Source organism: Rutidosis leptorrhynchoides, chromosome 5 (genome assembly GCF_046630445.1).
Source record: "Rutidosis leptorrhynchoides isolate AG116_Rl617_1_P2 chromosome 5, CSIRO_AGI_Rlap_v1, whole genome shotgun sequence".
Lineage (NCBI taxonomy): Eukaryota > Viridiplantae > Streptophyta > Magnoliopsida > Asterales > Asteraceae > Rutidosis > Rutidosis leptorrhynchoides.
In genome coordinates this window covers 455164761-455181127 of record NC_092337.1, presented here as the reverse complement: position 1 = coordinate 455181127, position 16367 = coordinate 455164761, and the positions used below count along the sequence as shown (strand labels likewise).

Sequence of the window (16367 nt, the reverse complement as noted above, 5' to 3'; positions counted from 1 at the left end):
AAGTTGGAATATTAATTATATGAATAACTTGCGACGTATATTTAAAACGTGTTTATGAATGTTGAAAATATATATTAACTTGGTCATAAAACGATTTGTTATTATATATATATTAACAAATAGCGAGACAACGATTTATAGAAGTAAATGACCAAAACACTCGAAAGTTTAAGATACACTTTGAATGATATAGTTTATTGATAATTTAAGACTATATTTTGACAAAGGTACGAGTCACAAAACGTAAATTGCGAGTTTTCTAAGCGTACAAAAATGCGTTCGAGAAACCGGAATCGGGACATAAGTCGAGTGACAATGTACGAGTCATCGGAACGAAAATTACAAGTCAACTATGCACATGAATTTAATATAATATATAATTAATTATTTAAATTATATATATTATATATATTATAAAATATTATGTCGACAAACAAGAAGTTAAAAATTTGTGAGCTGTCCCAGGGTGACATGCGATCGCATAGCCTTGAAGCACAAATCCCATGCGATCGCATGGGGTACTTTTTCAGAAAAGGTTCTATAAATTCAAACGATTTCATTTCAATCACACACATATTTATTTATGTTACTTCCTCCGTATTTAAATTATTATTATTATTATTATTATTATTATTATTATTATTATTATTATTATTATTATTATTATTATTATTATTATTATTATTATTAAGATTAATATTATTATTAATCTTATTAATTATTAGTATTATTAATTATTAATTAGTAATATACATAAAATACTACGACGAGGTTATGAGCATGTCACTTTCAAAAATGGGTTTTTGAGCGGGATAAAGTTAAGGAAATTATGGGTTATAGCTATGGAGGTTATAGGTAATGTTCATGAGTATTATTTACAAGTCAAACCTACTGTTATCATCTATGTTGTGTCTACGTACTTTTCTGCAATATTGAATCACAATATTGATATGTAAGCATTTATATTTTATCTTTTATACATTAATTGTGTATCCATGTCTAGTGCTCGAGTATATATATTTATACATGTTTGTATGCTAAATTTCGTCGTTAAACAGTTTATAATGAATCACGAATTAAATACATATATTACTGGTAAAAGGTATATGATATACATGTTTTCGGAAAGCTGGCGAAAAATCAATAACTTTTCATTTAGACACCGAATAGTTTCGATGAACGGATTAAAAGATATGATCAACTGAATTATGATTGACGTTAATTGAAATTGCTTTTGAATCTGCAATTAAGATTTAAACAACTTGTTTACGAGATTGATAAAGTGAACTTTTAAATATTACCAACCGAGTAAATGACTCTTTATATAAGGTATGTCTCGTTTTGTTGAACTATTGTCAAAATTGACTTTTTGAAACCACTTTGGATAACTATTATATGTCGATCTCGAGCATTAGGATTGTGATACACTATGACTTGACCTAGCTTGATAGATATTTATTGACCAACATATGTTCTCTAGGTTGAGATCTACGATTAATTGGTAATCCGAGTTTCGGTCACATTTTGGTGAACAACTTTATATGCTGCTAAGGTGAGTTTCATTGCTCCCTTTTTAATTGCTTTTGCAATATATATTTTTGGGCTGAGAATACATGCAATTTATTTTAAACACAATGGATACAAGTACATACTTAATTCTACACTGAGTTTGAACCGAAAATCCCTTAGCTTTGGTAACTAGTAGCTGCCAGTACATAGGATATGGACTGGTGGGCGCGAATAACAGTATATGGATCCATAGGGCTTGACATCCCCGTCCGAGCTAGAGCGCTAGCCTTTTAACGGACGTATGTTATTTGAGTTTAGGACACGTTGGTTTGCGTGTATTAAAACGAATGGGGTATTTATCATTATAACGTTAAAGCTTAGTTACCAGGGTGCTCTGTTACGTAGAATATATTGACAAACTTTTGATAAATGTTTCTGGATGAAACAACTGAAATCTTGTAATCCACTTTTATATACAGATTATGCGAAACACTAAAACTATGAACTCACCAACCTTTGTGTTGACACTTGTTAGCATGTTTATTCTCAGGTTTCCTAGAAGTCTTCCGCTGTTTGCTTATATGTTAGACAAGCTATGTGCATGGAGTCGTATATGGCATATTTTTCAAGGAAACGTTGCATTCACGAAATCATCACCATGTATCTTATTTTGACTGCATTGTCAACGGAAGTACTATTGTAAACTATTATTTACGGTGATTGTCTATATGTAGAAATCATCAGATGTCGAAAACCTTTGATTTAAATATTCATTTATGGTGTGCCTTTTCAAAAGAATGCAATGTTTACAAAACGTATCATATAGAGGTCAAATACCTCGCAATGAAATCGATGAATGACGTGTTTGTCCACATGAATTTGGAGCGATCGTCACACGTATATTTTTCAACTTTATTGTTTTTTTCTTTCAATTGTATAGGACACCACTAAAAATAACTACTCGGACCCATATAATTTTTGAATTTATAGTTTTTTAAAAGGAAAACAATCACTAAAATATCATTTAAATATAATTAGTACTGAAAATAAATTTCTTAGACTCCATTAAATTTTGATCCGAAATCGCCACTGAAAAGAACGAAGGGTAAGAAAATGCCATTGATGTTTGTTTCTTCATTTGATGTGATTGTGTAGACGTTAGTGTTAATTGTAACCGCGCTATCTAGTCTCTACACATAGGGGCAAAACTAGAAATCATATTTCAAGTCAATAACATCACATATGTTTTGAACTTATGTATCATGCTAAATAGTTATGGTGGTGATATTTTTACTAAAGTTTTTGATAAATTCATCAATCTATACATTACAAACTTGTATCGTACAAATAGATGATACACAATTACAGCGAATTTATCAAAAAATTTACCCAAAAACTAAACATTACTTTTTCTATATTTGGACTTAGTTAATTGATATCTTTAGTAAAATTCTTCTATTTCCACCGTATCATAATCTTTTTGCCGGACAAAGACAACTTGGCCACTACCACACGGTTATTTTACTACACTTTCTGTTTTGAATCAATACTTTATTCAAACTTTTTTTCAATAACAAAAAAAAAAAAAAGTGTAGGATCTAACTCATTATAAATAAATCAATCTATATCTAAATCATTTCATTATTTCATTATCAAGATTAATCAATGGAGAAAAGCAAACTCAATGGTCTATTTCTCATCCTCATTCTCTTACTGGTTCCATGTAAGGGCTAAGTAGTTTCAATTTTATTTTTATTGTTTTGCTACATATAATTGATATGTGACATGCTTAATTTAACTTGCGATGTAGATGAAGAAGAACTCGGTGAAAAAATGATGCATCAAATGGTGGCAGAGGCAAGGACGTGTGAATCAAAGAGTCAAGGTTTCAAAGGGCCGTGCGTGAGCAACCAGAACTGTGCCCTCGTCTGCAAAAATGAAGGGTTCCCTGGTGGCAAGTGTCGCGGATTACGAAGGCGCTGCTGTTGTACTAAACCTTGTTTGTTAGATCAAATATGATGTGTAACTTGGACGTGAATGCAATGTTTTAGCCTCTTTTAGACAAATGAACAATGATATTACTTTTTCATATGCAAATATTGCGATACAAAATTATTATAAGTTAGACCGAACAATCGTTTATATGTGTAATAAACATTTCAATCGTGCCATAAAAAAAGAACAACTGTGAAAAACATTTTTATAAATTAGGTACACATGATTATGAATATGAAACTATCATTCCAACTAACGAATTAGATAGACGTGAATTTGAAGACTTCGATTCTGAAGCCGTAGATGACAAAGAAATTCAAGACAAGTTAATGACTTAAGTATAACTGGTGATGACAATGCCGGAACTCGAAATAATTTTAGTACGCTGATACGTTTCCGAGTGGTGGTCAAGCCGTGGTTCGAAATGTATTTGTTAAATGTTTAGTTGTATATTTGTATTTTTTAAATAACAAATATGTGTATTGTTTAACTAAAATTACTGTTTTTCTCAAATAATTATTAGTTAATTTTAATTTTACTTGTAATTTTATCAAATAATTCGGTTATACACTTAAACCGGAGTCGAATTAAAAAAAAAGCGCATTCTGAACATTTAAAACTAAAAAAAAAACTGATTCCGAAAAAACACTTTAATCAAAACCGGTTTTGAAAAAATCAGCTTTTTTAAAACCGGTCATCTTGCACGTCTATCCCCAACCATCTATGATCCGGGTGGATCTTCCATGTAACTGGAATCCGAGATCAAGAAGATGTTGGAAGAGTCAATGGATCAGTTTGCATGATCCTATTAATTCTCAACAAATGGGACACGTGGAGAAGTTACACACACATGCTCACGTTGAACTTTTCCCATGATTACATACACGTTTGTAAGACGTGCATGATCTTAGCCCCATTACTTCTATTATTTAAATTTATAAATAGTGAGTAGTTGGGGGAAAATAAGAGAGCCTCTATTTTTTTGATTTCTTAGTAAACGTAAAATAGAGAGAGAGTTGCCTTCACTTTACATTGAGTATAAACTAATGTAAAGTAAGAGAAAGGGGATAGCCTTGGTTTATAGATTATGTAAACTAAGAGATAGAAATAATACATCAAGTATTACCCCACTTCTATTGTCATTGTTCTTTTATTTTCATTAACACAAGAAACAAGTGTCGACTACAAACCATTATTAATAACCTTGCAATATCGTCGTGTCATTAATATTGTAACGGATCAAGTGGTATTCAGAGCATTTGTTCCGTGTGTGACGAATTAAAAAGCTTCCGCGAGATTTGTTCAAGTTGCATAGCAATGGCCAAGAAAAAGAAGAAGAAAAAGAATACAATAAAAAATGGGTATGAAGAAAAAGAAACAACTATTTGCCATGTTTACATTCTTTTAATGTTGAACATGAGAAAAGTTAACTATTTCTTTTAAGGAAAAAAAATCCCATAGTCTCATTAAAAAAAAAAAAAAAAAAGAGGAAATATAGAGAAGGAAAAAAAAATGCCTTCTACTTGATGTTGGTGGAAGAGAATATCATGTTTCTAAGCTTATATGCTTTAACATGGATAAAATGCATCTTCTTTTGTTCATGAAAAGAAGGTAGGAAAAAAACCCTCAAATGAAGAACAACACATCGTTGTATTTGAGAGATTTAATCATCAAAAGAAATTAATGACTAACAGGAGTTAGTCGTCTTTGCCGGAGAAGGGGAGGAATGATCCGGGTGGATCTTCCATGTAACTGGAATCCGAGATCAAGAAGATGTTGGAAGAGTCAATGGATCAGTTTGCATGATCCTATTAATTCTCAACAAATGGGACACGTGGAGAAGTTACACACACATGCTCACGTTGAACTTTTCCCATGATTACATGCACGTTTGTAAGACATGCATGATCTTAGCCCCATTACTTCTATTATTTAAATTTATAAATAGTGAGTAGTTTGGGGAAAATAAGAGAGCCTCTATTTTTTTGATTTCTTTGTAAACGTAAAAGAGAGAGAGAGTTGCCTTCACTTTACATTGAGTATAAACTAATGTGAAGTAAGAGAAAGGGGATAGCCTTGGTTTATAGATTATGTAAACTAAGAGATATAAATAATACATCAAGTATTACCCCACTTCTATTGTCATTGTTCTTTTATTTTCATTAACACAAGAAACAAGTGTCGACTACAAACCATTATTAATATCCTTGCAATATCGTCGTGTCATTAATATTGTAACGGATCAAGTGGTATTCAGAGCATTCGTTCCGTGTGTGACGAATTAAAAAGCTTCCGCGAGATTTGTTCAAGTTGCATAGCAATGGCCAAGAAAAAGAAGAAGAAAAAGAATACAATAAAAAATGGGTATGAAGAAAAAGAAACAACTATTTGCCATGTTTACATTCTTTTAATGTTGAACATGAGAAAAGTTAACTATTTCTTTTAAGGAAAAAAAATCCCAGTCTCATTAAAAAAAAAAAGGGAAAATATAAAGAAGGAAAAAAAAATGCCTTCTACTTGATGTTGGTGGAAGAGAATCTCATGTTTCTAAGCTTATATGCTTTAACATGGATAAAATGCATCTTCTTTTGTTCATGAAAAAAAGGTAGAAAAAAAACCCTCAAATGAAGAACAACACATCGTTGTATTTGAGAGAGTTAATCATCAAAAGAAATTAATGACTAACAGGAGTTAGTCGTTTTTGCCGGAGAAGGGGAGGAATGATTCAGGTGGATCTTCCATGTAACTGGAATCCGAGATCAAGAAGATGTTGGAAGATTCAATGGATCAGTTTGCATGATCCTATTAATTCTCAACAAATGGGACACGTGGAGAAGTTACACACACATGCTCACGTTGAACTTTTCCCATGATTACATACACGTTTGTAAGACGTGCATGATCTTAGCCCCATTACTTCTATTATTTAAATTTATAAATAGTGAGTAGTTGGGGGAAAATAAGAGAGCCTCTATTTTTTTGATTTCTTTGTAAACGTAAAATAGAGAGAGAGTTGCCTTCACTTTACATTGAGTATAAACTAATGTGAAGTAAGAGAAAGGGGATAGCCTTGGTTTATAGATTATGTAAACTAAGAGATATAAATAATACATCAAGTATTACCCCACTTCTATTGTCATTGTTCTTTTATTTTCATTAACACAAGAAACAAGTGTCGACTACAAACCATTATTAATATCCTTGCAATATCGTCGTGTCATTAATATTGTAACGGATCAAGTGGTATTCAGAGCATTCGTTCCGTGTGTGACGAATTAAAAAGCTTCCGCGAGATTTGTTCAAGTTGCATAGCAATGGCCAAGAAAAAGAAGAAGAAAAAGAATACAATAAAAAATGGGTATGAAGAAAAAGAAACAACTATTTGCCATGTTTACATTCTTTTAATGTTGAACATGAGAAAAGTTAACTATTTCTTTTAAGGAAAAAAAATCCCAGTCTCATTAAAAAAAAAAAGGGAAAATATAAAGAAGGAAAAAAAAATGCCTTCTACTTGATGTTGGTGGAAGAGAATCTCATGTTTCTAAGCTTATATGCTTTAACATGAATAAAATGCATCTTCTTTTGTTCATGAAAAAAAGGTAGAAAAAAAACCCTCAAATGAAGAACAACACATCGTTGTATTTGAGAGAGTTAATCATCAAAAGAAATTAATGACTAACAGGAGTTAGTCGTCTTTGCCGGAGAAGGGGAGGAATGATTCAGGTGGATCTTCCATGTAACTGGAATCCGAGATCAAGAAGATGTTGGAAGATTCAATGGAACAGTTTGCATGATCCTATTAATTCTCAACAAATGGGACACGTGGAGAAGTTACACACACATGCTCACGTTGAACTTTTCCCATGATTACATACACGTTTGTAAGACGTGCATGATCTTAGCCCCATTACTTCTATTATTTAAATTTATAAATAGTGAGTAGTTGGGGGAAAATAAGAGAGCCTCTATTTTTTTGATTTCTTTGTAAACGTAAAATAGAGAGAGAGAGTTGCCTTCACTTTACATTGAGTATAAACTAATGTGAAGTAAGAGAAAGGGGATAGCCTTGGTTTATAGATTATGTAAACTAAGAGATATAAATAATACATCAAGTATTACCCCACTTCTATTGTCATTGTTCTTTTATTTTCATTAACACAAGAAACAAGTGTCGACTACAAACCATTATTAATATCCTTGCAATATCGTCGTGTCATTAATATTGTAACGGATCAAGTGGTATTCAGAGCATTCGTTCCGTGTGTGACGAATTAAAAAGCTTCCGCGAGATTTGTTCAAGTTGCATAGCAATGGCCAAGAAAAAGAAGAAGAAAAAGAATACAATAAAAAATGGGTATGAAGAAAAAGAAACAACTATTTGCCATGTTTACATTCTTTTAATGTTGAACATGAGAAAAGTTAACTATTTCTTTTAAGGAAAAAAAATCCCAGTCTCATAAAAAAAAAAAAGGGAAAATATAAAGAAGGAAAAAAAAATGCCTTCTACTTGATGTTGGTGGGAGAGAATCTCATGTTTCTAAGCTTATATGCTTTAACATGGATAAAATGCATCTTCTTTTGTTCATGAAAAAAAGGTAGAAAAAAAACCCTCAAATGAAGAACAACACATCGTTGTATTTGAGAGAGTTAATCATCAAAAGAAATTAATGACTAACAGGAGTTAGTCGTCTTTGCCGGAGAAGGGGAGGAATGATTCAGGTGGATCTTCCATGTAACTGGAATCCGAGATCAAGAAGATGTTGGAAGATTCAATGGATCAGTTTGCATGATCCTATTAATTCTCAACAAATGGGACACGTGGAGAAGTTACACACACATGCTCACGTTGAACTTTTCCCATGATTACATACACGTTTGTAAGACGTGCATGATCTTAGCCCCATTACTTCTATTATTTAAATTTATAAATAGTGAGTAGTTGGGGGAAAATAAGAGAGCCTCTATTTTTTTGATTTCTTTGTAAACGTAAAATAGAGAGAGAGTTGCCTTCACTTTACATTGAGTATAAACTAATGTGAAGTAAGAGAAAGGGGATAGCCTTGGTTTATAGATTATGTAAACTAAGAGATATAAATAATACATCAAGTATTACCCCACTTCTATTGTCATTGTTCTTTTATTTTCATTAACACAAGAAACAAGTGTCGACTACAAACCATTATTAATATCCTTGCAATATCGTCGTGTCATTAATATTGTAACGGATCAAGTGGTATTCAGAGCATTCGTTCCGTGTGTGACGAATTAAAAAGCTTCCGCGAGATTTGTTCAAGTTGCATAGCAATGGCCAAGAAAAAGAAGAAGAAAAAGAATACAATAAAAAATGGGTATGAAGAAAAAGAAACAACTATTTGACATGTTTACATTCTTTTAATGTTGAACATGAGAAAAGTTAACTATTTCTTTTAAGGAAAAAAAATCCCATAGTCTCATTAAAAAAAAAAAAGGGAAAATATAAAGAAGGAAAAAAAAATGCCTTCTACTTGATGTTGGTGGAAGAGAATCTCATGTTTCTAAGCTTATATGCTTTAACATGGATAAAATGCATCTTCTTTTGTTCATGAAAAAAAGGTAGAAAAAAAACCCTCAAATGAAGAACAACACATCGTTGTATTTGAGAGAGTTAATCATCAAAAGAAATTAATGACTAACAGGAGTTAGTCGTCTTTGCCGGAGAAGGGGAGGAATGATTCAGGTGGATCTTCCATGTAACTGGAATCCGAGATCAAGAAGATGTTGGAAGATTCAATGGATCAGTTTGCATGATCCTATTAATTCTCAACAAATGGGACACGTGGAGAAGTTACACACACATACTCACGTTGAACTTTTCCCATGATTACATACACGTTTGTAAGACGTGCATGATCTTAGCCCCATTACTTCTATTATTTAAATTTATAAATAGTGAGTAGTTGGGGGAAAATAAGAGAGCCTCTATTTTTTTGATTTCTTTGTAAACGTAAAATAGAGAGAGAGTTGCCTTCACTTTACATTGAGTATAAACTAATGTAAAGTAAGAGAAAGGGGAAAGTGTTGGTTTATAGATTATGTAAACTAAGAGAGAGAAATAATACATCAAGTATTACCCCACTTCTATTGTCATTGTTCTTTTATTTTCATTAATACAAGAAACAAGTGTCGACTACAAACCATTATTAATATCCTTGCAATATCGTCGTGTCATTAATATTGTAACGGATCAAGTGGTATTCAGAGCATTCGTTCCGTGTGTGACGAATTAAAAAGCTTCCGCGAGATTTGTTCAAGTTGCATAGCAATGGCCAAGAAAAAGAAGAAGAAAAAGAATACAATAAAAAATTGGTATCAAGAAAAAGAAACAACTATTTGACATGTTTACATTCTTTTAATGTTGAACATGAGAAAAGTTAACTATTTCTTTTAAGGAAAAAAATCCCATAGTCTCATTAAAAAAAAAAAAAAAAAGGAAAATATAGAGAAGGAAAAAAAAATGCCTTCTACTTGATGTTGGTGGAAGAGAATCTCATGTTTCTAAGCTTATATGCTTTAACATGGATAAAATGCATCTTCTTTGTTCATGAAAAGAAGGTAGAAAAAAAACCCTCAAATGAAGAACAACACATCGTTGTATTTGAGAAATTTAATCATCAAAAGAAATTAATGACTAACAGGAGTTAGTCGTCTTTGCCGGAGAAGGGGAGGAATGATCCGGGTGGATCTTCCATGTAACTGGAATCCGAGATCAAGAAGATGTTGGAAGAGTCAATGGATCAGTTTGCATGATCCTATTAATTCTCAACAAATGGGACACGTGGAGAAGTTACACACACATGCTCACGTTGAACTTTTCCCATGATTACATACACGTTTGTAAGACGTGCATGATCTTAGCCCCATTACTTATATTATTTAAATTTATAAATAGTGAGTAGTTGGGGGAAAATAAGAGAGCCTCTATTTTTTTGATTTCTTTGTAAACGTAAAATAGAGATAGAGTTGCCTTCACTTTACATTGAGTATAAACTAATGTAAAGTAAGAGAAAGGGGATAGCCTTGGTTTATAGATTATGTAAACTAAGAGATGGAAATAATACATCAAGTATTACCCCAATTCTATTGTCATTGTTCTTTTAATTTCATTAACACAAGAAACAAGTGTCGACTACAAACCATTATTAATATCCTTGCTAAATCTATTGGTGAAACTATTGCTGTTGCTAAACCGGCTAGTCCTGTTGTATTCTTTAAAAGTTCAAAAGATGGTAGCTATAATGAGGTTGATGTAAACCTAGTGGCTGCTGCTGAGAATGCTGTTAAGTTATTTAAGAATGATGGTATTAGAGAGTCAATTGTTGTTCCTGATGATTTCTCCCAATTTACATTGGGTGACAATGTAAATTTAATGAATACGCAGGATAATAATAGCGGTGATAAAGATAATGTTGTTTCTGGGATTAAATCTACAACAATGGAAGGGGTTGAGACTAGTGATGGGCAAGGCAATACAAATACTAAATCCCCAAGAGCATGGGTAAATCCAAACATCACTTTTGCTGACTTCTTAAAACAAACCAAAGATGAAGAAGAATTAAAAATGGAGTTCATTCCTCCAGTTTTAATGTCTAATGGTCAAAAGAGAATAGTTTTCTCCGCCGAGGAGGTTAAGAAGGGCGGTAGTGCGTTTTCTCTTCAATTATATGGGTATTTTATTGGAACTTCTATGGAATATAGGGCTGTTAATGCCCATCTAAGGAGAATGTGGCGAAGGTATGATCTTAAAGAAATCGTCAAAACAGCTGCAGGATTTTATTTATGCAAATTTAATAACGAAAAGGGTATGAAGGAGGTTCTTGAGAGTGGTCCATGGTTAATTAATAATGTTCCTTTTTTCGTGAATCAGTGGGAACCTGGGGTTTGGCTTGAAAAAATTGAACCCGAAAAAGTTCCAATTTGGATTTGCATTCACAATATACCCATTGAACTATGGAGTGGCAGAAGTATAGGTAAACTTGTTAGTGGTATTGGTAGGCCTATGTTGATGGACAAAGTTACTTCAGAGAGATGTTTAAGTAAAAGTGGAAGACTAGGTTTTGCTAGAGTTTTGACTGAAGTCAATGCAGCTGATGACCTTCCTAGCTTTGTCGAATTTTCCTATCCTGTGATTGGTTCTTTTCCAGCCAAAGTGGGTAAACTTGAGGTGACTTATCAATGGAAACCGCCTTTATGCACTCATTGCAAAGTGTTTGGGCACTCTTTTAATACTTGTAAAATTAGGCCTAAAACAGAAGATGAAGTTTCAGCACAAGTGTTAAAAGACGTTTTGAAAAACAACAATGATGGTGAAACAGTTGATTTAAATAACCAGTTTGTTGAGGACGGCTCTAAAGTTGTTAGTCAGAAAGGAAGGGTATCTCATAAGTTGAATTTTGATAATAATAAAAGTCAATGGCAGTCAACAGAAGCAAAAGGTATCAAGCAAAATGCAGTTAAGAATAATCATGGTATTAAAGACAATATTGCTGTGGAGGAAACAAATTGGAATGTGGAGTCCCAGAAAAATCGAAATCAGAATGTTTCAAGGAAAACAGATAAAGGGAAGGGCATTGATGGTGAAGGTAATAATAAGACATATTCCAAAGATAGAATTGAAACAAACAATCCTTTTTATGTATTAGTAGATGATGAGGGTAATGGTGATTGATGTTAAGTTTGATAATACTGCTCCGATATATCTAGTATAGGTCCTCGAGTTTCGCTAAAATTAGTGTTATTCATGTTGTAATCCTCGTTGTATCATTTCCTTATCAATAAAATTATCTTGCTTTTCAAAAAAAATTATTAATATCCTTGCAATATCGTCGTGTCATTAATATTGTAACGGACCAATCTAAGGGTGTTCCGTGACTCATTGATGATCCACAAGGTCTCTTGGAAACCCGCCCACTTCTAAGTTTATTCGTCTCCCACCATGATTCATACAAAAAGGAAATACGAACGAATGTTGTTTATTGGGCCCTCCTTACGGTCCTGGCTCAGTTTTCCCGTTTGATATGGTTAGGAAATCTACAGTTGTGATTATTTTGGCATAGAGGTTGACATTGTAGTTAAGGATAAGCAAGCTATGATTAGTCTATTGAATTCATGAAGCGTTCTTGTTATAGTCCCCTTCGGGACCTGAACGTTTGGTTTTCAAAGGAAGAATCTTTGTTCCATTGTTTATCTATGTTTTAAATGGAAGAATCTTTGTTCGGTTTATTTGTTTAAGTTGAACATGACTACTGAAACGCGATACATATCTTTTTCCATGAGGTTAATGAATCTTGTTACCGAAAATTGGGAGAGAACAAGTAGTTTGGGAGGGCATATGATTTATGCAAAATGTCATACAACTTGCCTATGTATTTCTGAACATAACGGCATCAATGGTGAAACAAAAGTTTCACTTAATTCGATCAGTATCTTAAGACCCCACGCCACATTAGAACCAAAATCTATTTGGTAAAGCCGAAGTACATGGCTCCTAGTAAACTCTATATCCTCTTGAACGTCACATGTTCAAAGCCCTGTTAATTTGCCTATTCCAGGATAATAAACAAGTTTTTTTACAGATATAAAAGTGGTTTACCATAAGTTTTGTTCTGTTTCATTCAATCCATGAAGCAGTTGATGATACATGGGCTTCAAGTATTTCTTTGTGTTCACAGGCCTACGCACGCACGCACACATCCATGTCACTTAATCAGCATTATGATAAGTTACATTAAAGACAAGGGCTAAGCCATACCTATTTAAATCCCTTCAGAAGCCCACTAGAAATGAGACCTTTTTTCATGAATTCGAATTTACCACGTTTATACTCCCCTGTCAAATTCACAAATAAGATTTTGTAGGCTTCATCACTAGTCATTTTCGCAAACACATCAACAACGTCTTCCATCATCAGGTCCACGAGGCTTCTTATCTGCAAATCGAAAGCAGCCTGAAATGAAAAAACAAAAAAAAATAAAGCAAATTAGTTACAAAAAATGATAAATGAACAAGAATACAATAGAAATAAAACGAGTAAAGTGTTGGATTCAAGTCTGAGATATATATGTGGCAGGCAGACACTTGTGTTTATCAATTAATATCAAATTATTAATTAATTATCCATAAATAAATCCCTAGGTTTTAAGGTTAAGGTTGTTAAGGCATACATGAGAAGAACTAAAGAAAACACGTCCAAATTCAGAACCAGATTCTTCATTAAATGTGATTATTATTATGACTGATTAAAACCTAATAAATCAAACAGAATTTCTAACAGGCACGAATTAAAAAAAGAAAAAGGAAAAAGAAGCATACAATCATAAGATCGAGAGCATAGATTCGATTGTGTTGGCGAAAGTTGGAATTGAAAGAATTCAACTTCTTTTGTTGGAGGTGGTAATCATCACAAGCATAATAATTCTGGATCATCGCACGTGTCCCACAGAAGTGTTCAACCTTCTTAATGATTTTGCTATTGCTTTCGACTTCTATATCGCACAAGTCGTGCTCGTAACGAGATGCGGCCACTATAGACTCCCTCTTAAAGATCTCGGCATCAATGGATATCCCATCCGAACAAACAATATTCACTCCTTCAATCAATCAATTAATTTTTAATTGTTCCGAATTTCGATAGACTGTTTGAAACTGATTGACCATGAAATTTTTGTTATGCTTGTCAAAACATAACAAACCAATACACTTGGTACCACTTTATTTGTACATCATTTTTTATAATTTTAATTGCATATATAAATTAATAATAACACTAATAATTATAATAACAATGATGATGATAATGCACCTTCTCTATAAATTTTGTGATGGCTAGGTTTCTCTGAATCATCATAAAGCGCTGCTATTGTTTTATCCTTTGCTTCATCCCAAATTTTTTCTTTTCTGCTAAAATCAATCAAATCAATCAATTTGTTCATACAAATACCAATATGATAAATTAAACATCCTTTAATCAACTAAAAGCGAATCGATTTGATGCGTTTATTTGTTAGTTTTTTTAGAACGAATTGAAGGAACGTACCTGTAACATGTCTCGATTTCCATCAGCGAAGAGTCTGTAACGAACGATTTTGGGATGATGACTTGATTGGAGGAAGAGAAAAAGTCAATTTGGGGGGAATGAATTGCCGATTGGGCCAATTAATTGCCTGGGCCTAAACATGGAAGATCATAAAATTGGATTTAACTATTTAAGTTAAATTGGGAATGCTATCTAAAACCAAGCCTCAACCAAACCAAAACACCAAACCTCAACTCGCTAACATAGCTAAAACGAGAAAACAAACATAAACGATGACGAAACATACAAAACATGAACTACACCAAAGTACCTATTAACCATGTTCCGGATTTTTCAAATTGTCGTCGACGCCGTGTATTTTTTCCGGACCGGTTTTCATACTTAAAAGTTAAAAGAGTCGGATTGAAATTATCAACCAACACCCGAAGAAGAAGCAAGCTTGTCACGGTCTACAAGATCTTGAGAAAGGCTAGCACCGTTCGGTTTAATGAAAGCGACCAAAGAATACTCGACACGAAAGATTTGTGTTTAAAAATGATGGAAATTATGGATGCATCATGCATGAATTTAAAAAGGTAGTGAATAATAAAATGTCTTTTTTTAATCCATTTAAATAGTTGTTGGAACCCTAGAATTTTATATGTATGTATAGGAGAAGTGAAAATTAGGAGGAAAGAGAAAGGGAGGTAAACCTTGATCATCATTAGATTCATTCACTTAAAAATGAAAACACGAAGGGGTAGTTTGGTCTTTTAACAATTAAATATTTAGGTTCATTAGCAGACTAAAAGACATGGTCATTCATTGTGAATTTGATCGTAACATCGGACGAACATGGATGAATTGCTATGTATTGAAAGATTCATAGAAATTGGGTCTCGATTGAAATCATGAAATTGAAAGGGATGGACTACGAAAGTTGTAATGAAAAATAGAATGAACCGTTTAATATATAATAAGATTCATGTAAATCCACACTCAATTTTGTGTTAACTATTTAACTTGTTACCATATTCGACATGTTTTATTATAGTCTAAATTGGATTTATGTTGTTGAATTTGATGTCAGAATTCATTTACGTTGATGACTCAGGTAATAAATTATATTGTTAAAAATAGAGGCCATAAAGTGTCTAATTGGAACTCATGGCGTCTATACCCGTTGTAATTTCTCCTTTAGCGTCTTGCTAAGGAGCGTTTTTTATATATAATTCATTTTTTGGCCGTTAAAAAAAATAAAAAATTATATTGCTAAACCATGTGTCAATGTTTTTGTTTTTACTGTTTTTAGTTTGGGTTCTTTAGTTCATACGGAGTAAAAATATCACCTATTTCACTCGAAAGTTCAAAAAAAAAATTTTAAAAAAAACTGGTCAGTCTACCAGCAAACACTAGATTGAACAATTGTGTCCTTAAGAGTTTTTAGTTAGCTCCATGAATTATAGGAGTAGCCATAGGAGTAGTAGATATAATATTTTGTAGTCTATAAATGCACTCCAAGACAACATTTCAAACACTTGGTTGAGTTTAAAATTGAAAAATAGAACCAAAACAAGCCAAGCTGAAGGTCATATTTTTTTCCCAACAATACATACTATAAAACTAAACTACTCAATGATTTGCAATCAAAACAATTTATCGATTTCAATTAAAATGTTTAATATTTAACCATTCTTTTATACAATTCAAAACTTCATATACATTCTAAGCATTAATGCATTTAAAATAAATTTTCAAGTAGCGATACTAACCTAACCGAGCAGTGGTCAAGAGGGTAGGATGTAGACCACAA

General features: G+C 32.6%; 2 protein-coding genes across 3 annotated transcripts; one reads left to right on the top strand and one right to left on the bottom strand.

The window, feature by feature from the left end:
- The first annotated feature begins 3162 nt into the window (after positions 1-3162).
- On the top strand, positions 3163-3528 carry LOC139850186 (defensin-like protein 1). The gene is made up of 2 exons (XM_071839774.1): positions 3163-3232; positions 3320-3528. Exons 1-2 carry the CDS (start codon positions 3175-3177, stop codon positions 3526-3528), a joined length of 267 nt encoding a protein of 88 aa, XP_071695875.1. The 5' UTR covers positions 3163-3174.
- Positions 3529-12894: 9366 nt separating this feature from the next.
- LOC139850601 (uncharacterized) lies at positions 12895-14703 on the bottom strand. 2 transcript variants are annotated; one of them, XM_071840158.1, is made up of 5 exons: positions 14576-14703; positions 14342-14436; positions 13852-14129; positions 13292-13486; positions 12895-13213 (listed from the first exon to the last, which is right to left on the bottom strand). In XM_071840158.1, exons 1-4 carry the CDS (start codon positions 14596-14598, stop codon positions 13292-13294), a joined length of 591 nt encoding a protein of 196 aa, XP_071696259.1. In that variant the 5' UTR covers positions 14599-14703; the 3' UTR covers positions 12895-13213. The 2 variants fall into 2 exon arrangements, with proteins under 2 accessions (XP_071696259.1, XP_071696260.1); XM_071840159.1 differs by lacking the exon at positions 12895-13213 and having other exon boundaries at positions 13233-13486.
- Between the last annotated feature and the right edge of the window lie 1664 nt (positions 14704-16367).